The sequence below is a fragment of the Tupaia chinensis genome, unplaced genomic scaffold, assembly GCF_000334495.1.
Source record: "Tupaia chinensis unplaced genomic scaffold, TupChi_1.0 Scaffold000063_1, whole genome shotgun sequence".
Classification (NCBI taxonomy): domain Eukaryota; kingdom Metazoa; phylum Chordata; class Mammalia; order Scandentia; family Tupaiidae; genus Tupaia; species Tupaia belangeri.
The window spans coordinates 1,273,415-1,297,553 of NW_006159521.1; the positions used below are offsets into that span (position 1 = coordinate 1,273,415).

Genomic DNA, 24,139 nt, shown 5'->3' on the forward strand with positions numbered 1-24,139 from the left:
AAAAAAAAAAAGGTATTTATTTATTTTAATTGCCAGAAGTCACGTGCTCTTGCCTGAGCGCACCTTCAGTGGGGCGTAATCACAACACAGTCTCCTCTCCTCCATTTCTCCTGTCAGGATTTGGGGCACGTACACTACACACCGATGAGGTTCAAACCATGGGTCAGCCATCTGGGATCCAGTTCCTTTAACCACTAGGTTACGAAGTTGGCCCCTATCACTCATTTTAAATATCTGTATTTTATTCAGTAATTTATTTAGCCAATCTCGATATGCATATTAAATCATCTTCCATTTTTTGATAGTACAATTAATAATGTGAACATCCTTGCTGTTCAAACATGGCTGATTATCTTACTGGGGTGTAGGGAGTGATTTTTTTCATAGGTTAAATCATGAAGTGGTACTCCTGAGGCAGAGGATATGTACATGTACAATTTTGTTACACAAGTTAGTTTGCCCCCAGAGAGATGATTCAGTTAACTTTGAGTCTGTGTGTGTGTGTATGTGCGTGTGAGCGTATGTACATATATATGATTCTTTCCCCACTGCTTCAAATCTTTTCATCTATGCCATTTTGATAGGAGAAAATGTTATCATTTAAATGTGTATGTTTTCATGGGTTACATACTTTACGGAGTTAGACACCTTTACATATATGTATTTATATTTCTTTAAGAGTTGCTTCTTTGTGAACTTTGCCTGTTTTGAATAGAAAGATTATTTCTGTGGAATCTTGTGTATATTGCCTAAACAGAAGGAGAAATTTTGAAGATCTAACAGAAAAGCAATAATTAATAGATGTTGATCGTGTAGGTAGGAGGACACAATGGAGTCAAAACATATTTTACAGATTGATAACTATTTATTTGAAAATTTGTTAGAAGACACATGCACTTACTGGAGAGAAAGAAGGATGGTGAAAAAGCACTCTCCCCCATGGAGGATGGTCAGACCATAGTCTCTTCTCCATTTCTCCTTTTGGGATTTTGGGCATACACACACACACACCCAACATGATTTTCAAGCCAGCAGGTCTAGGACTTGAACCATGCAGTTGGCCATGTAGGATCAGCTGTTTAAACCCCTACACCACCAGCTGGCCCAAGATTGATAGGTATTAAATGAGAAATACGGGGAATATTTTGAGGACTTTGTTCTTTTTTTCTTTTTTTGCTAGAAAATGTATATACTCACCAGAGAGCCACAGAGAGGGAGAGGAGAAAACTGCCCCATGGAGAATTATTGCCTATCAGTCTTTTCTCCATTTCCTTTTAAGATTTGGGGCACGTGTAACTGCTGGTGTTTTTTTTTTGTTGTTTTGTTTTGTTTTTTTGTTTTTGTTTGTTTGTTTGTTTCTATGTTGTAAGAGTAAGTAGGTAGATGTTACTCCTTTCACATCCAAATAGGCTTGTGCTTATGTTTATGGGAATCCTTTAGAATAGAAAAGCTAGTATAATTGTAATACGCTTCAGTATTACCCTTGTGCAGTAGAACAGAGTTAGAGGGTGTTTTTACGTGCATACAAGACAATGGAGGGGCCAGCTGGTGACCCATGTTGGTGCTGCCCTCTGCAGTGTTGGCCTTATCTGGGGAGGTCTTGGGCTTATGTCCTGAGGCCTTTCTGTACACACTGGGCACACGCACATACACACACACAGTGTGTGCTGGCTAGCACTGGGGGCAGATTGTAGTGAGGAGACCCTATGGAGGATTCCTGTGTGTGTCTTTTTCTTGCTGTCTTGTTCTTGCTTTCATTCATGGATGTGGATAAATGGACTATTAAAAAAAAAAAAAAAAAGGAAAATGGAGGTACAAAGAGTTAACCTCTCTGCTCTTTTCTATCCTTGGTATCTAATCAAATATGCCAAAGTACATTAGCCCAGAAGGATGTTTCTGGCAAAGGTAAATTGACTAAGGGTGACAGCTTGTCCTGTCACACACTCCTCCATGGCTTCTAAATTAAGACAGTTGTTTCTGTGACTAAAGTAGGGTGTATGTAACAACTTCTCTGCATAGTGTTTTTTCTTTACTGTTTGTAAACTGAAACTGGAATTTGTAACTTCAGCTCTTACTAGCTGTTTTTCTCCTTTTGACAGTTATAGTTACTAACATTTTGCAGATGGGCATTATCTAAAATAGTAGGTTTTATATTTTACTCCACAAAGTATTGAGCCCCTATTTTCTTTTCTTTTTTTTTTTTTTGGAGAGGTTTTTCACTATAGGGCGCGTGCACTCGCCTGACAGACAGAGAGAGACATAGAGACAGAAAGCGAGAAATCACCCCCCAGGGGGATGGTCACGCCACAATCCCTTCTCCTCCATTCTCCTCTCGGGATCTTGGGCACGCACGCACACGCGCCTGGCGTGAGTTTTAAGCTACCAGGTCTGGGACATGAACCGCGGTCGACTACGTGGGAGTCCAGCAACATAGCCATTACGCTAACTGCTGGTTCCCCGAGCCCCTATTTTCTACTCCAAGGAAGTGGGGAAGAAAAAATGAGAGCAAACGAGACTTTCCATGTTACTTACGTTTATTCACAGTTTCCTGTTTAAGAGAAAGAGCTACTCCTATGCCACAATCCACTCCAGCCTCAACCAGCCAGGATCCCTGGCGTGCATGCTATTGCCTACCATATACAGGAAGACCTCAGGTCACAAACCTGGAACCTTTACATAAGGCTTCAACATTGCAGTGTTATACCACCACCATGTCATTACCGTTGGCCAGTGTTGTTTATTTTGTATATTCAGTTTTCAGTAAGATTTTGTTTGAAAGGTATGGTTCTAGTGCTCTCAAATATTTTGGGCATCATTCATCTGAAACAATATAGGCTTAAGAGGGATCAGCAGATGGTATAATGGTTATATAACTGGATTCTCCCACATAGTTGATTGCAGTTGAGTTCTGGAACTGGTGTCTTAACACTCAAGTCGGGCGCATGTGTGTAGATGTCCAAAATCCCTAGAGGAAAATAGAGGAGAAGGCATTGAGGTGTGGCCATCCCACCCCCAGGGAGTGATTTCTTGTTTTCTGTCTCTCTCTCTCTCCGGCGATCTCACATACCCTATAGCAAAAATATCTCTCTCAAAAAAAAGAAAAAAAGAATATAGGCTTAAGATAAAACAAAATTTGAAGGCATTTCTTCTCTGGTTGAAATGAATGTATTGTAAAATCAAATGTTATTTTTAAAATAATAGTGTCTCGGGAAATCAGCCTTTTATTTTTTTTAGGATTTTGCCATAGGGCATGCACATTTACTGCAGAGAGGAAGGAGGGAAAGTGAGAAATCACACACACACACACACACACACTCACTCTCCCAGTGGGATTGGCCATGCTGCAATCCCTTCTCCTCTTTTCTCCTCTTTGGATTTTGAGTACATATGCACCGGCATGATTTTCAAGTCATTGGACCCAGGACTCGAACCGCAGCCAGCTGTGTGAGAGTACAACACCTTAACCAACATGCCATCTGCTGATCCCAGAAATCTTAGCATTTATAAACAAATGAAACTGGGTTTATATTAGTCAAAAACTTAACCAACCAACCATACAGAAAACATTAACAAGTTACAGTGCATTACGACATTTGGTATAAATTTGTAAGTTTTTAGGTTCTGTTGATGGAACAAACTAAAAGAAGTTTTAGAGTTTGTCATATCTCTTCTTTCCAAGTGATTAAAAGTCGGCATGAAGTGAGAGGTTGCCTTTCTGAGTTTCATTTTCTTCCTTTGTAAATGAGGATAATCTACCTATGGATTTGCCGTGAGACGAGATACTGTATATACCACTCAAGACTGCTTGATACATAATTAGCACTTGGTTTATATACAAAATACAAGCCATTTTTGAAATTGTTTTAAGTTTTTCCAACTTTATATGAAAAAATCTTATAGTCTTACAAAAAAGTAAAAAGAACAGGATGGTGAGTATCCAAAATATACTGTCACCTAGATAGACCCGGAGTTAATGTGATTTATCTTTTTGGAGATATGCATATACATATGCATGTGTTAAATTTGTGGGTATTTTTGGTTTGGTTTGGTTTTTTAGATTTTTTTGTCATGGGGCACGTGCACTCACTAGAAAGAGGCAGAGAGAGAAGGAAAGTGAGAAATCACCCCCCTGGGGGATGGCCACATTACAGTCTTCTCTTCCATTCTCCTTTCAGGATTTTGGGCATGCCTGGCATGTTTTTCAAGCTACCAGGTCTGGGACTCGAACTGTGGAGTTGTGCCTTAGCCACCTCACTACCTGCTGGCCCTTGTGTTTATTTTTGAACCATTGAAAAGTAACTTATAGGGCTGGCCCCGTGGCACAGTGGTTGGGTGCCAGTCTCCATGGAGGCTGTAGTTTGGGTTCAGGTCTCAACCTAGCAGCTTGGAAAACATGCTGGGTATGTGTGTGTGGGTGCCCAGGATCCCATCATGAAGGAGAAATGGAGAAAGAAATATGGGAGAGATACCATGGTTTTTTTGCTTACTCTCTCTGGTGGGTGCACGTGCCCTCTTGCAATAGAGAAGAAATGAAAAGGGGGTGGGGGAGTAAGTCATAGACCTGAAAAAAATACATATTTTCTTTCCATGAGGGATTATGTTCTCACTTAACAGATTTGTGAAAGATTTTACCATTTGTTTTACTTTCACTTTGTGTTGTGGAGGGATTCATTTGATAATTCTAACTCCAGGCAAAATGCATTTTAATTTCCTTAGAAGAACATCAGATGTACTATATATAAAATTTTTGTTCCTAGTCATACTTTAAATTTCTTTTGGAATAGACCCTATTGGTTCTAACTCAAACACAATTTGTTGAGGTTAAATAGCTTTAACAGATCTCGAGGAGGAATTCCTTCTGTAAGTAGCATAATCTATTTAAAAATGGTAGGAGGCCCAGCCGCCATAGTATGCAGTGGTGGACATTACTCTTTGGCAGGCTGAGGACGTGTGGGAAGCCCAGTATAATTCCTGGCCCAATTGGAAAAGGGTTCAATAGTGCACAGTCCCAGCTACATAGGGGCTGAGGCAAGAGGCTAGTGACATAGTGAGACCTTTCTAACAATGACAAAAAATAGTAGGAGTGAAGAGTTAACCACATTTGCACATACACAGTCTGTGTCATAGTAACATGGTAACTTTAGGTCAGCTCCTTGGCACAGCAGTAATGTGCTGCTCCAGAGAAGCCAGCTGTCACATGGGACGAAGGTTCGAATTCCTAACCTGGTCAGCTTTGAAATATGCTGGCCCTGTATTTGAATACCCAAGATCTGATGGGCTAGAAGACTGGAGGAAGAGGATTGCAGCATGACCTGTGGAGAATTCTCACCCCACAGTGTATGCATACATGCATGCTCTCTTACCATAAATAAAGGAAAAAATATTTTTTAAAATAATGATTTTATAATTTTCACAGATACATTTGTAGGAGTATGCATTCACATTTTGGGTAATCAGGAGAATTTCATAATAAGCTATTTAGACTTGCCAAATCAATTTGGAATTGTTGACCAGAATTACAAAACTAGGATGATTATGGACACCAGAATTTTGTAGAAAGAAAGATTTGATTTTGAGATGAATTCAGAATCAGTAGTTACATGACGTCCTCATGCATCCTGAGGAGAAAACTGTTTTCCCAGAAAAGGGCAGTGTACTCATCAAAAGAATTAGAGCTTATTGCCAGCCATGATGGGCCTTCAAAGAACATTGGCTGCCAGGCTAATCAGTTTTTCTGAGTTGGAGTTACTAGGGCAAGCAATTGCCATTAATATATCTTTTAAATTTATGTATTTATTTTTTGGGAGCAATCAATATGTAATTATATGTTTAAATTTCAACTTACATACATAAGATCACAGCCAAGGAGGTTAGTTGCAATTTAAAATTTTATCACCATGTATTTTTACCATCTTCTCATAATCAAACATACCCTTATGACTTTACTTCCAGTACTGATGTATGAATTTGTTTAAATGTAATAGTTAAGTGCCTTTTCTCTCTTGGGGGATAATAAAAATAATTAAATCACGTATTGAAGATATTAAAGATGGTTCACATTTTAATTATGGTGTCTACACTGATTATCTATAGGAATTTTTCTAATTAGCTTTGAAATCTTCCCACAACCTCACTGTTTAAAGAAATATTGTCTCTGAATTTTTTTTTTTTTTTTTTTTCCTCTGGAGTGGTTTTTGCTATAGGGCATATGCACTCACCAGAAAGACAGAGAGAGACAGGCAGAATGCGAGAAATCACCCCCCAGGAGGGATAGCTACACCGCAGTCCCTTCTCCTCCATTCTCCTCTCGGGATCTTGGACACGCAAGCACACGTGCCTGGCGTGAGTTTAAGGTGCCGGGTCTGGGACTCGAACCATGGTTGACTACATGGGAGTCCAGCTACATAGCCATTACGCTAACTGCTGGTCCCTCTGAAATAATTTAACTGACTACTTTAACAATTAGAAACTTATTCACAAGATCCTATTTCCATAATAAAATATTTTAACAAATATTCTGGATACATTCTGTAGAATTTTAATGATAAGATGTCAAGAATATGGAAAGCAGTTTAACAGGACGTTTAGTTACATCAGTTTCTCATCAACCCACCAAAGCCAGCTGATGATTATATCATCCATTTACACTGGTTAGCAGGAGGTTCTTCCACTAATGGCTCCCATGGTTTCCATTTCATCATTTTTCTCGCCAGGCTTAGTTCATTTTCTGCCTACCTATGGTTATTAAGTACTTGAACCGCAGCTACTCCAAAATCAGATGTGCTGAAGAATCACCTCTTCTAATTGACCACCCTGAAATTGGTCTTATTTTTAAACATCTGATTCTGCTTTCACCATACCCAGCCTATCATTTGTTATCTGCTCTGTATATTTTCTATATGCCACATTTTTAGGCATTTGCTGAAGAACGTCAAGATCTTTGCATACAATAATATTCTTAGGTGCTCATGTGAACTGTCGGACAGAGTCAACACCACAAGACCCATGATCTTCAGCAAACCTGCCATGACTGTGTGGATAAGTGGACACCCTAAAATTTATTTTTAATTACAAGAACCATGTTACATAGATTTTTTTTTTATGTCATGACTCCTATAGGCAAGAGGTTCAACTCTTCAGTCATATTCTCTAGCTGCCTCTGTATCTTTAAATGTTATTTAAAAACAATTTTTTAATATTATGTATTGGTTATTGATTTTTTTCACACATGGCATTCCCAATCACATACACATACTCCCCATGTTCTCCAAGTACACTTGTGTTGTATTTTTTGATTAAAAGGTTTTTCTGCATTGGCAGTATTATGGCTGTGGAATTATTGCTGACAGCTGAGCTGGGGAAAGATAAGAAGGACATTAGAATAAATGTCTAGGGACCAGCAGGTGGTGTAGTGGTTAAGGTGCTGAACTCCTATGTTAGTTGGTTCAAGTCCCCAACTTGGCAGCTTGAAACTCATGCTGGATGCATGTGTGTATCTGCCCAAGCATGTATGTACCCAAAATTCCAAGAGGAAAATGGAGAAGGGATAGTGGCATGGCCATCTCCTCTGGGGGTGATTTCTCACTTTCTATCTCTCTGATGAGTACATCTGGCCTATAGCAAAAATCTCTCAAAAGCAACAAAAAAAGAATTTCTCATTCCGGAGTTACCATCTTTAATATGATGATAGGTATTTAATGTAACTACATATTAGGATAAGAGATATAAATAAAGTATAAAATGATAGCTAATGATCTTTCTAAAAATAATTATTTATTGGGAACCAGCAGTTAGCATAATGGCTATATCGCTGGACTCCCACGTAGTCGACCGCGGTTCACGTCCCGGACCCGGTGGCTTAAAACTCACGCCGGGCGCGTGTGCATGCGTGCCCAAGATCCCGAGAGGAGAATGGAGGAGAAGGGATTGCGGCGTGCCCATCCCCTCTGGGGGATGATTTCTCGCTTTCTATCTCTATGTCTCTCTCTGTCGGGTGAGTGCACGCGCCCTATAGCGAAAACCTCTCCAAAAAAAATTATTATTATTATTTATTGAATTCCATTTGTAATTATTTTTTTAATTGGACCAGAGAGCTACAGAGAGAGAGAGAGAAAGGAAAAGCGAAAGCAAAGCCACCAGGTCTAGGAGTCAAACCATGGTCATCCATGTGGAGTCCAGAGCCTTAACCACCATGCCACTTGCCAGCCCCATTGATCTTTTCTTTAAGTAACACTATCTAATTTCTTTGGCTGACCATCTCCCACTTTTATCCTTAGAGATTTTTCCAGGGAATGAGGAAGAAAATGATGGCTAAATTAATTATTGCAAAGTATACATTTTGAATTTTAGAATAAAACCAAAGTGGAAGATGTTATAAACACTGTATCTTACTCAAATTAAAGGGGTTGATTTCAGTAATGCTTATTCATTTAACAGATTATGTTGAACACCTTGTTTTTTGCTGGACATTTAGCTAGGCCTTGAGTATACAAAGGTCATAAATAAAGACATGAACTCTGTTTCACGGAGTTTACTATTTGAGAAGTTGCACTTTTTTTTTTTTTTTGAGAGGTTCTTGCTATAGGGCGCGTGTGCTTGCCAGACAGACAGAGACATAGAGATAGAAGGCGAGAAATCACCCCCCAGAGGGGATGGTCACACCGAAATCCCTTCTCCTCCATTCTCCTCTAGGGATCTTGGGCATGCACGCACACGCGCCCGGTGTGAGTTTTAAGCCACCGGGTCCGGGACGCAAACCGTGGTCGGCTATGTAGGAGTCCAGCAACATAGCCATTACGCTAACTGGTGGTTCCCTTTTTTTTTTTGGTTGGTTTGTTTTTTTGCTATAGGGCATTTGTGCTCATTGGAGAGACAGAGAGACAGAAAGCAAAGAATCACTCCTGGGGGGATGGTCACATTGCAATCCCTTTTCCTCCATTCTCTCAGGATTTCAGGCATGCATGCATACATGCCCAGCATGTGTTAAGGTGCTGGGTCTGGGACTCAAACCATGGTCAACTACGTGGGAGTCCAGCAACTTAACCATTACTCCATTTGCTGGCCCCACACTTGTTTTGTTTTGTAAACCCCCCCCCTTTTTTTTTTTTAATATTTTGCCAGAGTGCTTATATGAAAGAGAGAAAAAGAAAGCAAAAAAGCACCTCTCACCCCACGATCCCTTCTCTTCTAGTTCCCTCTCCTTTCAGAATTTTGGGCATGCACCACATGGGCCCAGTATATTTTTCAAAATTGCCAGGTCATAGAAAAGTTTCGAGTGGTATCACACTTGAGAAATTTTTAATATATTGTCTACTAGAGATCTAACTATTCGTTTGTGGTTAGTCCTCTATTTTACTTTGTGAATCATGATTTTGTATTCTTATATGTTACCGTTTTCATAATTACTTTAATAACCAAATGAGAGATTTGTTTTAAAATTTGTTTTTTTCTATAAAAATTTTTTTTCAAGAATCATTTTATTTATTTATTCATTTTCTAGTTTAACCAGAGAGGGACGGAACAAGAGAGAGAGAAAAAGTGAGAAAGAAAGCCACTAGGTCCAGGACTTAAACCGCGATCGGTCACGTGGGAGTCCAGTGCCCTTAACCACCACGCCATCTGCTCGTCCCTTTTTACTACATAGTTTTAAAGCTTATCTTTATAAGAAAGGCAATTCTTGAATAAAGGTAGTACTTCTTTGATAATTTTATTATTCCCCTATAAGGAAACATTTTATTACCTTTGAATGAAAATCAGTTGGGCATAGGTTAAAAACATTTTAGTTCTAGGGACTAGCTGATGGTGTAGTGGTTATGTCGCTGGACTCCCACATGGTTGACCACAGTTCAAGTCCCGGACCTAGTAGCTTGAAAATAAAGCAAGACAGGGACCAGCAGTTGGTGTAATTGCTAAGTCGCTGGATTCCCCAGTAACTTATTCGAGTCCCGGACCTGGTGCCTTAAACTCACGCTAGGTGCGTGTGTGCCCAAGATCCCTAGAGGAGAATAGAGGAGAAGGAATTGAAGTGTGACCATCCCCCTTGGGGGGTGATTTCTCACTTTCTGTCTGTCTCTCTCTCTCTGTCTTTCTGGTGAGCTCACATGCCCTAATAGCAAAAATCTCTCTGAAAAGAAAAGGAAAGAAAGCCAGACACATGTTGCAAGCATGCCCAAGATCCGGGAGGAGAATGGAGAGGGGATTACAGCATGGCCATCCCCCTGACGGAGGATTTCTCACTTTCCCTCTCACTGACTCTTTGTCTCTCTCTTCCCAGCAAGCACACACACGTGAAGGCAAAAGCCTCTCAAAACAAAATATTTCATTTTTAGCCCCTAAGGCAGCAAAATCTTGAGTTTTGTCAAAAAGCAATGCACAACCTAAAATAATACAAATTAGAATGTAGCAAGTCTATTACATGTTAAACTTTCAATTATTCATAATCTCTTTATTTAGAAGTAAGTGAATAGTCCTTTTATTGTTGTTAAAGTACAAACTAATATCTTACTAAAAAAAAATTAAGAGATTTTTGCTATAGTGTGCCTGTGCTCATCGGAGAGACAGAGAAAATGCCCTTGACCAAAAAGGCATAGAAAACACTGTCTCTTAATCTGTAGTACTTTTTTGTTTGTCTGTTTTAGGTTTTTACTATAGGGCTTGTACACTCTACAGAGAGACACAGAGAGAGGGAAAGTGATAAAACACCCCCAGGGATGATGGCCACACTGCAGTCCCTTCTCCATTCTCCTCTTGAGATTTTGGGAATGCACGGACACATAGCCAGCATGAGTTTCAAGCTGTTTGGCCCACAACTCCAACCATGGTCAGCCATGCAGAAGTCTAGATCCTTAACCACTATACCACCTTCTGGCCCTGATATTTTAAATCTTTACACACACACACACACACACACACAATCTTAAATATATATATATATATTTTAATATAGCCTATCCAAAGATCATGTTCTTTCATTACAAATTGGGAGTGACTGTGTGCAGAATGACAGTAGTTACTATTACACTGACAAGGTGTGTCTTAAAATTTATTTACCTATGTGACTGGCAGGTGGCATACTGGTTGGGGTGTTGGACTCCCACGTGACTGAACGTGGTTTGGGTCCCAGACCTGGCGGCTTGATTTCCCACTTTCCTTCTCTCTCTCTCTCTCTGGTCAAGTTAAGAAATAGTAACAAATCAAATTAGATAATTCTTAAAAAGAAATTATTTACCTAGGAATGACTCTGAAAGTGTTTTTCATACCTAATTTTTAAATTTATATTTTAAAAATTAGTCTGAAATGTGTCATGTTGACATCGCTCTCTCTTTTTTTTTTTGTTTGTTTGTTTTGCTAGAACCACATAGCCCTGTGGGATCCAGCTATCATTTTTTGTTTTTGTTTTTCCTTGGTGATGGGGAGAGGGTTTTGCTATAGGGTGCATGTGCTCGCCATGAAGACAGAGATAGAGAGACAGAAAGTGAGAAATCACTCCCCAGGGGGGACGGCCTCAGGATCTTGGGCACGCACACACCTGCACCTGGCATGAGTTTAAGCCACCGGGTCTGAGACTCAAACTGTGGTTGACTACATGGGAGTCCAGTGATATAGCCGTTACTCCAACTGCTAGTCCAGAGGGATCCAGCTATCTTAACCACTAGGCTACAGAACCAGCCTGTCTTATTAATCCTTTTAAAACATACAGTTCAGTGCCATTATATACATTCATGTCACTGTGGAGTAAATCTCCAGAACCTTTTCATCTTAAAAATCTGAGGGCTAGCCTGGGGCAGATTTACAAGAAGAAAGTGAATCAATCATCTTACAGACCTGAGACTGTATCAGTTAAACATCTCCCTCTTTTTCCTCTTTCCTTTGATTACTTACTGCCTGTCTACTCTCTCTTTATGAATTTGACTACTTTAGATACCTCATATAAATGGAATCATACAGTATTTTTTTATTAGCTTATTGCACTTAACATAATATCCTCAAGATTCATCTATGTTATAGCATTTATTAGAAGTTTCTGGCCAGGTGGCTGGAGGTTAAGGTGCTGGATCCCACATGGCCCACAGAGGTTTGAATCTTGGCCCCACGACTTTAAAGCCATGCAGGGAGCATGTGCTTGCATGCCCATTTGCTAAAAAGATTTCCTTTTTTTCACTGCATTGTCTTAAAACCTTTATCAAATATCAGTTGACTGTATGATTTGGGGTTTACTTCTGGATTTTCTATTCTGTTCCATTGGTCTGTATATCTATTTTTGTGCCAGTACCTTGCTTTTTTTTTTTTTTTTTTTTTTTTTTTTTTAGGTTTTTGCCATAGACGTTGTGCACTTACCAGAAAGAGGGGAAGTGAGAAATCACCTCCTTCATGGGGGATGGCCATACTGCAATCCCTTCTCCATTCTCCTCTAGGATTTTAGGGCCACTCACACATGTACCTGTCGTGATTTTGAAGTCTCGATCATGAAGGGATTTTGTATGTAATCAAATGCTCTTTTGCATCTATAGGTAATGATCATAAGTTTTTATCTTTCTGTTAATAAGGTATATTATTACATTTGTTGTTTTAAATATGTTGAACCATTCTTGAATCCCTGGGATAAAATCTACCTGTCATATAATCTTGGTATGTTATTGTATTTGGTTTGCTAGTATTTTGTTTAAAAATTTTATGTCAGTATTCATCTGGGATATTGGTCTGTTGTTTTCTTTTTTTGTTTATGTTCTATTCTGGTTTTGATATCAAGGTAATAGTGGCTTCATTAAATGAGTTTGGGAGGATTCCTTCCCTTTCTTTTTTTTTTTTTGAAGAGGTTTTTGCTATAGGGCATGTGCACTTGCCAGACAGAGACAGAGAGACAGAAAGCGAGAAATCACCCCCCAGGGGGGATGGCCACGCCACAATCCCTTCTCCTCCATTCTCCTCTCGGGATCTTGGGCATGCACGCACACGCGCCCGATGTCTTTTAAGCCACTGGGTCTGGGACGCGAACCGCTGTCGACTACATGGGAGTCCAATGACATAGCCATTATGCTAACTGCTGGTCCCCTTCCTTTCAAATCTTTAGGAAGAGTTTGAGAAGAATTGGAGCTAGCGTTTTAAAAGTTCCGTAGACTGGGTCAGCAGGTAGTGAGGTGGTTAAGGGTGCTAGACCTCTCACATGACTGATTTGAGTCCCAGACCTGGTGGCTTGCTTTCTTGCTTTCTCTCTCTCTCTCTCTCTTTCTCTGTCCCTTTCTGGTCAAATTAAAATAGAGTTAAATAAAATAATTATTTAAAAAAAGAGAAATTCTGGGACAAGCAGGTAGTGTGGTGGTTAAGGAGTTGGACACTCCTACATGGCCGACTATGGTTCGAGTCCTGAGTCTGGTGAGTGGCTTTCCCAGTTTTGCTCTTCCCTCCCTCTGATCAAATTAAATGAATGAATAAATAAAACTGAACAAATAATTTAAAAAGGAGGAAAGAAAGAAAGAAAGAGAGAGAGAGAGAGAGAGAGAGAAAGAAAAGAAAAAAGAAAAGAGTTCTATAGAATTCAGAAGGGAAGCAATCTGGACCTGGGCTTTTCTTTTTTAGGAGACTATTTATCACTGCTTCAATCTCTTCATTTGTTACTGATCTAGTCATGCTTTCTATTTCATCCTGATTCAACCTAAGTAGCTTGAACTTGTACAGAAACTTGCCCATCTCATCTAGGTTTTCTAGTTTGTTGACCTATAGTTTCTCATAGTATCCTTTCCTAATTTTTTATGCTTCAAATGTAAAAATTATCAGTTGTAATATTGCCAACTTTATTACTGATTTTATCTATCTAGTCCCTTGTTTTTCTTCATTAGTCTATATTTAATTTTTAAAATTTATTTAATTTTGTGATTTTTCAAGCCACTAGGTCCGGGACTCAAACTGTGGTCAGCCGTGTGGAGATCCAGTGCCCTTAACCACCATAGCACCTGCTGTCTCCATTAGTCTACGTTCTTAAGGAAAATATACCTATTTTTTCTGATAATGATGAGCAAATCATTGACAATATGTAGTTTCAGTTCTTCTGTAATCAGTTACTTTACCTTGAATTCATTTCATAATTATTTTTTCAGACCGTTTGGACCCTTTTTCACCTCAGTGGCGAGAATGTGTCACTAGTACTATTACTTTCTTCATTTCCACAGGTACCCATTTGGTCCTTTAATTTTCCACATTGATATTATGGAAAATCTTCAAATAGCAAATAATTCATCTGTTCAGTATTTCGCATCTATTAAGAGCCCTTAATGAAAAATTCACTCATAAGATGATATGTGGGATTTGTTTCAGAACAGTTGGATGGATTCATATATCTTTAAAATTTTGCATAATAAGATTAAAAATTGTTTAAAGAATTGTTAATTTAATTCCATTAGTTATTATCATTATTAATATTATTTTAATTTGACCAGACAGACAGAGAAAAAGGAAAAGCAAGAAAGCAAGCTACCAGGTCCAAAACTTGAACCACAGTCAGCCATGTGGGAATCCAGCACCTTTAACCACCATGCCACCTGCTGGCCCTTTAAAATTTTTTAAAAAATAATTATTTGTTGGGACCAGCAGTTGGTGTAATGGCTATGTCTCTGGACTCCCATGTAGCCAACTGCAGTTCGAGTCCTGGACCCAGTGGCTTAAACACAGGCTGGGCGCGTGTGCGTGCATGCCCAAGATCCTGAGAGGAGAATGGAGAAGGGATTGCGGCGTGACCATCCACCCTAGGGGGGTGACTTCTGGCTTTCTGTCTCTCTGTCTCTCTGTCTTTCTAGTGAGCGCACATGCCCTAAAGCAAACTCCCCCATTATTTATTTTATTATTATTATTATTATTATTATTATTCATTGTTTTTAAAAATTTGACCAGAGAGATAAAGGGAAAGTGAGAAAGCAAGCTGCCAGGTCTAGAACTTGAACCGTTGTCAGCCATGTGGGAGTCCAGCACCTTAACCACTGAGTCACCTGTCAGCTCCATGCATGGTAAGCTTTTTAAACAGTAAAAGTACTCCATTATTTCTCTTCTTCACAGCTTTCATGCTTTCTGGAGTGAAAACTTTCTGAAGTCATCTGGCTTTTTGCTTTAAAGTTGCAATGTCACTTATGATCTTCTTACCCCTACTCATACTGCCCACTTACAGAGATGCTGTCTGAGCGAAGGAGGCATTAAGCCAGTGTGTCTTTGCCTAAAAAGGCACAGTAATCAATCTGGGTTATGGAAAAGTGGTTACTTGTTTTAACTACTCATTGTCTCAAGTTAATTTGGCTAGATTTTGGGGGGACAAATTCTAGGTAGTAATTTGTATATCTACTACTTTCACTTTAGGGCAAAAAAAGTGACAGCTAGAGCTCTAACTAAACTGGGAACCCGAGGCTGTATGTGGCTTTATCTGAGAACTGAGGCCTGGTGTTTCTTTGAAATAATGCTGTGTCTGATGAAGCTTACGGTAAATGTTGTCTCTATAGGTGACTTACTGAAACAGAAAGTCTTGTGCAGAGGGTTTTATGAGCAGCATAATATGTAGAACTGCTACTTCAAAAGGGCTGAGTTTAGATATAAAGCTCCAAAAACCACTATGTAATGCATTTTTCCCCATTAACAATAAAAGAACCCATCGCCAGGAAGTGACCTTGGGAAGCATTGTGGATTTTGTGCAACAGATACTAAAAGCTTTGAGTGCTCGCTGTTGTGCCAGCTCATCGACGGTAGCTCTTCTGTCCATTAAACTACCTGCTTTTCTCACAGGTATTGATAGATTTTTATTTTATTTTTTTAGCTGAGGTAGTAATTCATTTTAAATGGTGAGGATTTAAAACCTCAATCTTCGTAATTAAATTCTTCCAGAGTGAAGTTTCTGCGTACCGTATGTCACTGAGGATAGTGGCTAAGTGATTGTCCAGACTTCCACATGGCTTTGTCTTGTGTTCAATTTTGGATTCATGGAATTCACCTAAAGGCAGAGGAATTTGTTTGAGCAAAGCTTAGTTCAGGAGAATTATCGAGTCACCTCCAGTGCTTCTTAGGAATAAGGATAATAAGAGACATGTGTTCAGTTCTTTTGGTGTCGTCAGAAAAAGTAAGCAATTACAGGCAAGCTAGCATTTTATGATATATCAGCCATCATATTTAATGTACATAGGGTGTCTCATTCATTATATTTCTACAGTCATATTCTTGTACATATATATAAAAAATTGAAGCTGAGAGGCATTTCACAACTTGTCTACCATATTTAGGTTTAGTGAGAACTAGAGTGAAGGCGTAATGGTAGAGTGGAATGATCATTGGCTACTTTCCTACTAATTAAGAGCATAATTTTTTTTCTGTGTGTCGGGGTAGTATGTCTGCTTTTGCCATGTTGCCTCCAAAGTAGTTGGGACCACAGGCAGGAGCCACCGTGCCCAGATTGTTTAGACAGTCTCACTGTGTCACCTATGCTGGCTGGCTATGAGCTCGTGAGCCTCCTGCCTTAGCCTCCCAAGTCGCCAGTGCTGTAGGTGTGCACCACTGTGCTTGGCTTTATAGGATTTGCTAAGTATTGAACTTGGGCCTTTCTGAGGCCTTAACCTACTAAGTGGCAGCGTTCAGCACCAGCTACTGCAGCTGGTCCCATCTGTAACCCTTCTGTTTTCTTTCTCTTATGTTTACATGTAATTTAAAGGATGTTACCTTTTTCTTCAAAATACCTTGCATATAAATCCTAACTTTTCAGTCTTCTTCCAAGATTATTGCCTCATACCTGCAATAATAATAACAGAAGTAGTAAAAGGTATATCCAGCACCTGGCAGTTTATAAAGAACTTTCACTTTTTCTCTTTTCTTAAAATGTAATTAAATTAATCTATTCCATTTTAATTTGACCAAAGAGAGACAGAGAGAGAAGGAAAGTGAGAAAGCAAGCCACCAGGCCTGGGCCTTGAATTGTATTCGACCACATGGGAGTGTCCAGCACCTTGACTACAATGCCACCTGCTGGTCCCAAACTTTCACTTTTTCTATCTTAAGTAATCCTCATAAACACTCCTGAGATAGATGTTATTTCTTAAATTTTCTGCTATAAAAATATTCTGTTCATCTTCTTTCTAGTTCTTCTCTTTCTTTTTTTTTAACATATTGCGCCCAAATTAATATTTTAAAATATAACTTTCTTAATTTTAATTTTTTTTCTTACAGCACAAGACCTTTGGTGATTTCACAGAGAATTGAAAAATGAAGTCAGAATACCTATATTTGCGTTAAGGATTATCTGTAATCTGATTTTAAATTAGCCTTTCTTCTTTTTATTGAGAGAGTTGTTTTTGCTATAGGGTACGTGCACTCGCCAGGCAGAGACAGAGAGACAGAAAGCGAGAAATCACCCCCCCAGGGGGGATGGCCACGCTGCAATCCTTTCTCCACCATTCTCCTCTCAAGATCTTGGGCACGTATGCACACACATTTGGCATGAGTTTAAGCCACAGGGTACGGAACTTAAACCTCGGTCGACTACATGGGAGTCCAGCAACATAGCCATTATGCCAACTGCTGGTCCCTACCCTTCCTTTTTTTATTGCCCAAGAACTTTCTCAGAACCTTCTATATATATTGAGTTGATTTGATTTACCTTAGCAAACATCTCTTTTCTGCTATGTCAGTTTCTATGTTCATTGTTAGAAACAGTAAGATGAACTAAAAACTCTCATCATGAGGAAATTCACTGTCAATGGAGGTAAAAGGGCATAGGCATCACTTATTTTAATATATGTGGAAGTCTATGGAACTGGGTGATGATTCAGTCTTTTGTAAGACTTTAAAAAGTATGTTTTGAGAAGGAAACAAGCTGGTGGTGTGGTAGTTAAGATGGCTGGATCCCACCTGGCCAGCTGTGTGGTTGGAGTCCTGGACCTGGTGGCTTGAAAAACTCTTGGTGCATGTACATTGCATATCCAAACTCCTGAGAGGAGAAGGGATTGTTGCATAGCCATCACCCCAAGGGCTCCACTCTCTCTCCCTCCCTCCTTCCTTTTCTTTCTCCCCCTCTTTTTCTCTCCAGCAAGCATGTATGCTCTGGCAAATATTTTTCTTAAAAGATTTTTAAAAATTTTTAAAGAATTATTTATTTCATTTATGATCATCATCATTATTTTTTAACATTTATTTTTACATTTCCCACATTTACTTTACATATCAAAAGATTTTTGCTCATACTCTGTAGTCAACAGTTAATAAACAACTTTCAAAATTTCAAGAAACTGAATTTAAAGATAATTATCAAAATATGTTATAATTTTATTTGTGACTCTATAACAGAGACAGTATGGTTTTAAATTTTTTTTTTTAAAGAGGTTTTTTGCTATAGGGTGTGTGCGCTCGCCAGACAGAGACAGAGAGACAGAAAGCGAGAAATTACCCCTCATGAAGGATGGCCACACCACAATCCCTTCTCCTCCATTCTCCTCTCAGGATCTTGGGCACGCATGCACACGTGCCCGGCGTGAGTTTTAAGCAACCAGGTCCGGGACACGAACCACGGTCGACTATAGCCATTACGCTAACTGCTGGTCCCAGGCAACAGATATTATTGAACTTATGCAAATAATTACTCTGCCATAAAATAAGAAAACTCCCTTGGGACCAGCGTAATGGCTATGTTGCTCGACTCCCATGTAGTCGACCATGGTTCAAGTCCCGAACCCGGTGGCTTAAACTCATGCTGTGCGTGTGTGCGTGCATGCCCGAGATCCTGAGAAGAGAATGGAGAAGGGATTGCAGCATGACCATCTCCCCTGGTGGGGTGATTTCTTGCTTACTGTCTCTCTGTCTCTGTCTCTTTCTGGCAAGCACATGTGCCCTATAACAAAAACCTCTCCCCTGCCAAAAAAAAAAAAAAAAAAGAAAGAAAACTCCCAAGTATTTTCCTATTCCAGAGGAGTCAGGAGGGGAGAAAAGTTTGTTTCCATTTAAAGAAACAAAAACAAGAAGAAAAAACATTTAAACAAATTGCTAAACCTATCAACAGCTCTAAAGAAAGTAAAATCCTTAAATTGGGAAAACAAAGCATAGTAAAGAAAAAAACATTAATGTTTTACTCAAAAGTCATAAATTTCTATTTCCCCAGTTCAGTCTTATGTCATTAATCTTTCTTCTGTTGAATCTGCAGTGATACTGTGGTCCAGTCTTTCCTTTTAAATCCTGGAAGTTAAAATCCAATGTTATGGTTGATATTTCTTGTTCCTATGATTAAGTTGGTCATTTTCTTGGTTGCTTTTCATTTCTTAGTTCTGTATGTGTGTCTTTAGTTTTCCTGGTAAAGCACTCCTTTCAGAACTTCTCTGAGAGCTGGTCTGGTGTTGGTAAAGTTTTTCAGGTTTTGTTTATCTGAGAATGTTTTTTATCTTTTCTTCCCATATGAAGGATAATCTTCCTGGGTATAGTATTCTTGGTTGAAACTGTTTTTCACTTAATATTTTGAATATATTTTCCCGTTCTTTCTTTGCTTGCATTGTTTCTGATGAGAGGTCTGATACTAGCCTGATGGGATAACCTTTATAAGTGACCTGATGTTTCTCTCTTGCCAAATTTAGAACCGTGTCTTTGTCTGTGGATTTGGCCAATCTGGCTATGATGTGCCATGGAGAAGATCTTGGGTTTATTCTATGTGGGATCCTTTGTATTTCTTGGATCTGGATATTTAAATGCCTCTCTAGATTTGGAAGGTTTTCTTCCAGGATTTCATGGAATAGATGATCAATGCCCTTATGAGTCTCTTCACTGGGATACCAATGATCTGGATGTTTGGGCTCTTAATGATATCTAGTATTTCTTGTATAGTATCTCATTTTGGGGTTTCTCATTTTGGGGGGTTTTTTTCTCAGGGTTTTTTTTTTTTTTTTTTTTTTTAGGTTGTTTTTTCTAGGTCAGAGGTTTTGCCTTCAGCATCTGAGATTTGATCTTCTGCATGGACTAATCTGCTTCTAATACTTTCAAGGGAGGTTTTGATTTGCTATATTGCAGCCTTCACCTCTAACAGCTCTGTTTGATTCTTTTTTTAATGGTGTTTAGTTCCTCTTTTAGATTGTGCAAGAACTTCTTTACCTCCTGGAACTCGTCTCTCCTGCATCTTCTGGAGTTCATTGTCTCTCAGCTTTTGCATCTCGTTTAGTTTTCTCCCTATAAAAATTCTGAATTCTCTATCAGACATTTCCACAAGTTCTACTGTACTGTCTGTGGATGATGAAGGATTGTTCTTTTCCCTTAGGGGAGAGATATTTTCTTGGTTTCTCATATTTCTTGTGCCTCTGCAGTGGTTTCTGGTAACTCTGTGACAAAATCTCTCTGTTACTTTGTTTTGCAACGTGGTATCCCCAGAAGGAGATTATGAGTTCAGATATATAAAATAAAGTTTCTTCCTTAAAGCAAGAGGTTCAATAAGCATTGAAGATTTCAATGACCCTAAAAATATTCAGGTGCTTGGCTACTGTGCACCCAAGCCTGTCTAGACACTCAATATGTGGAGACTTGTCTGAGTGTTTCAGGGGTCCAGAAGATGAGGTTTAGAGCATAACATTGTTCACCTTGGCCCCTGAACGCACCCAGGACACACCTCAAATTGAAAATGGCTTCCAGGACCAGCAGTTGGCGTAATGGCTATGTCACTGGACTCCCATGTAGTCGACCATGGTTCAAGTCTCGGACCCAGTGACTTAAATTCACACTGGGCGCGTGTGCATGTGTGCCCAAGATCCTGAGAGGAGAATGGAGGCAGGGATTACATTGTGGCCATCTCCTTGGGGAGTGATTTTTTGCCTTCTGTCTCTCTGTCTCTGTCTTTCTGGCGAGTGCATGTACCCTATAGCAAAAACCTCTCCAATAAAAAAAAAAAAAAAAGAATCTTATGGAGACAGCAGTTGGTGTGAAATGGCTTCCTGTCTGAGTGTTTCAGGAGCCTAGAAGATGAGGTTTCCAGGCCACACACTTCTCACCTCTTCTTGATTCACATGATGCAGTTTGTGGTCCATCACCCCACACCATCTACCATTCTCACCCTATACCATATATTTCCATGTCTTTGCTCCTGAAGTTTCTTCTCCTTGAAATACCCTTACCCTTCTTCAACTGCTCAGATATCCTGGTCATTTTTTAGAGCTTGAGGGGTGAGAGGAAGACAGAGAAAGGAAAGAATTTCCTTCCTGAGACTCTCCTGGCTCTCCCAACCTCTAAAATCAGTAATTGGCTTCTCTTGCTCGCAAATCAGATCCCAGGTTTCATCTTCTGCAACACATACCTCATTTCACTTTAAATGTTTTATCTATTGAATTGGAGAACTGGTAAAATAAGTATTTCAAATAGTATATTAATTCTGAGTAAAGGATACATTTTGGTGCCAGTTATTACCCTACCCCACCCCCACCCCCAGTAATCCTTAGTGTCAAAACTACTGGTTGGATGTGTGTCGGCAATAAAGAAAGACTTCTAAGCATATTTTGTGAGTTCAGTAAGTGATAGTTGTTGCTCTCATCCTCATCACTCTCAAGTTCCCAGTCTGAATGTTTGCACATTGATTTCATTTACAGAAGTAGGGACGTTAAGAGAGAAAAATAATGTTTTAAGTTTTAATTAATTTATTTCTTCATGAGTGAGAGAGAAACAGCACAACAGGATCTTGATGCCATATTCCACCCCTGCCTTAGCTAGCCTCAAATCTTGGCATGTGCATGTCCAGTGTGCTCAGGGAGGACGCCAGACTCCAAAACAGAACATTCTCATCTGGGTCAGCCACACAGGATGTTGCATTTTACTTCTGCACCACTGTACACCCACAAGGGGAAAATTGGTGTTTCAGGAGACGTGTGAGCCTTGTCCAGGAGAAGATCTATTTCCTGTACATAGCTGAAAGTATGGAGCTAGCATTTTGGTGAACAGTCAGAACAGTTTTGAGCATCATCTTCGTAGCAACAGTACACGACTTCTCCAAAAGGAGGCTAGGACAATGATTGGTTTTATTTCTCACAGTCATTACGCCATTATAAATTGTTGCTTAATACCGCAAATAAAAAAAATATGAAATTCCTGTTTGTCAGTGAGTTAGAAGAGTGAGAGTTTATTTATATTTTACCAAGCTTTAAAATCGCTATCTTTGAAGTTCTTAATATTTTTCTTGATTTTTCATGATGTAATCATTGAGAAATATTAAATAACATGTGTGCGTGTATGTCTCTGTGTGTGTGTGTGTGTGTGTGTATGTGTGTGGTGAAAGAGAGATTTATGCTTTTTTGTAAAAAAAAAAAAAAAAACAAACCTTATTTGTAGTTCAAATTTGCACATTCTCAAGCTGTTTTTGTTCTAGCCTTGCTGGATCTCATTTTCTTTGTTTAGCTTTTCATTTACAAATCATGTTTCATTTATGTGAACATCATTGAGAATGTGACCTTTCTCAAGACCTTATAAACTAAGATTTTTCTTTGCATTTCCCAATATAAATGTCACTAAAACATACACGTTCTGCTTTTCCCTTAGGTAAAAATCTCTACACCAATGAATATGTAGCAATCAAACTGGTGAGTAGAATCTGTTTATGATCATTATGTTTGGTGCTCTCGCCACTCATATCTTTTTTCAGGAAATAGTTGTAAGCATTTACAAAAATACTAATGCTACTTTTCTCTTGAATATGATCTTACATAGTCATTTTTTTCTTCAGTTACAGTATCACAGCGATTTATCGCTGTATACTATGTAACATTATGTGGATCATGCTAACTAGTGTTAGCAACGACAAAACAAAAATTAGCTGATAATGGATCAATCCTGTAGCATGGCAACTAAGGGAGTCAGATCCTAGATGAATGAGCATAGTTCAAATCCTGACTCCCATGGCTTGAAAAATGTGCTGAGCATGTGTGTCTGCATGCCCAGAATCCCAACAAGATGGAGAAATGGAGCAGAAGGGATGGTGACGTGACCATGCCCCACTGCAAGGTGTTTTCTCCTTCTCTTTTTCTCTTCTGTTGTCTCTCTGTCTGACTCTGGTTATTACACATGCCCTCTGGCAATTAAAAATAATTCTAGAAAAATTAGTTGATTAAAAAATACCTGGAAGGGGAACCAGCAGTTAGCGTAATGGCTATGTCGCTGGACTCCCACGTAGTCGACCGTGGTTCGCATCCCGGACCCGGTGGCTTAAAACTCATGCCGGGTGCGTGTGCGTGCATGCCCAAGATCCCGAGAGGAGAATGGAGAAGAAGGGATTGCGGCGTGACCATCCCCCCTGGGAGGTGATTTCTCGCTTTCTGTCTCTATGTCTCTCTCTGTCTGTCTGGCGAGCGCATGCGCCCTACAGTGAAAATCTCTCAAAAAAAAAAAAAAAAAAACCTGGAAGAACTAGTAATTCTGTGAACTCTACTTTTCCCAGTGCTAAAGATTAAAAATCATTTGGGGCCAGCCAGGTGGCATAGTGGTTGAGGCGGCTGGATCCCACATGGCTGACTGTGCAACTCAAGTCCCAAACCTGGCAGCTTGAAAAACACACCAGACGTGTATGCTCGTGTACCCAAAATCCTGGGAGGAGAATGGAGAAGGGACTGTGGCATGTTCACACCCCCTGTGGGGTGCTTTCTCACTTTCTCTCTCCCCCTGTCTCTCTACCCCACACCCCGCTACCCCATTGGGTTCATATTCCCTAAAGCAAATTTAAAAAATAATCATTTGAAAAAAGTTTTTTCCTTGAATACGACTGATCCATTTTTTAAGTGTAAGGTATTAATATACATAGTAAAAGAAAGCCATATCTGTTTATCTACTCATGGCCTTAAAAAGCCGTCGGGGCCCAGTACAAGTGATGTGCTGCTAAGATGCTATGCTCTGCAGGTGGGTACTGCAGGAGGCTTGGTTTCAGTCTGGGATCTCAAAGGCTGGGTGTAGTGCTATACACCTGTAAACACAGTGACTTGGGGCAGAATCATGAAGACTACATATAAGCTTGAGGCTGATCTGGGCAACATAGCAATACCCTGTCTAAGGAAGATCTGGGCATGTTGGCACATACCTGTAGTTCCAGCTGCCTGTCGTTCCAGCTGGGAGGCTAAGGCAAGAAGATTGTGACGTGGTGAGACCATGTCTTTTTTTTTTTTTTTTTTGTGGGGGTTTT

General features: G+C 39.5%; 1 protein-coding gene and 1 pseudogene across 10 annotated transcripts in view; one reads left to right on the forward strand and one right to left on the reverse strand.

The window, feature by feature from the left end:
* The window catches only part of CSNK1G1 (casein kinase 1 gamma 1), a 207,743-nt gene that overhangs the window by 102,259 nt on the left and 81,345 nt on the right, over positions 1-24,139 (forward strand). For 8 of the 10 annotated variants that reach the window (XR_001371436.2, XR_333511.2, XR_333513.2 and 5 more), the window contains exon 3: positions 22,510-22,550. The exons of 1 other annotated variant lie outside the window; for it this stretch is intronic. Coding sequence is in view for 4 of the 9 variants with exons in the window: in XM_006141734.2 (XP_006141796.1) it covers positions 22,510-22,550 (41 nt within the window). In the remaining 5 variants the exon portion in view is untranslated. Of the gene's footprint in view, positions 1-22,509; positions 22,551-24,139 lie in introns of those variants that run through there. One more of the 10 variants, XM_027765743.1, reaches the window with a different exon arrangement.
* Positions 6,630-7,028, reverse strand: LOC102477081 (NADH dehydrogenase [ubiquinone] 1 alpha subcomplex subunit 5-like; annotated as a pseudogene).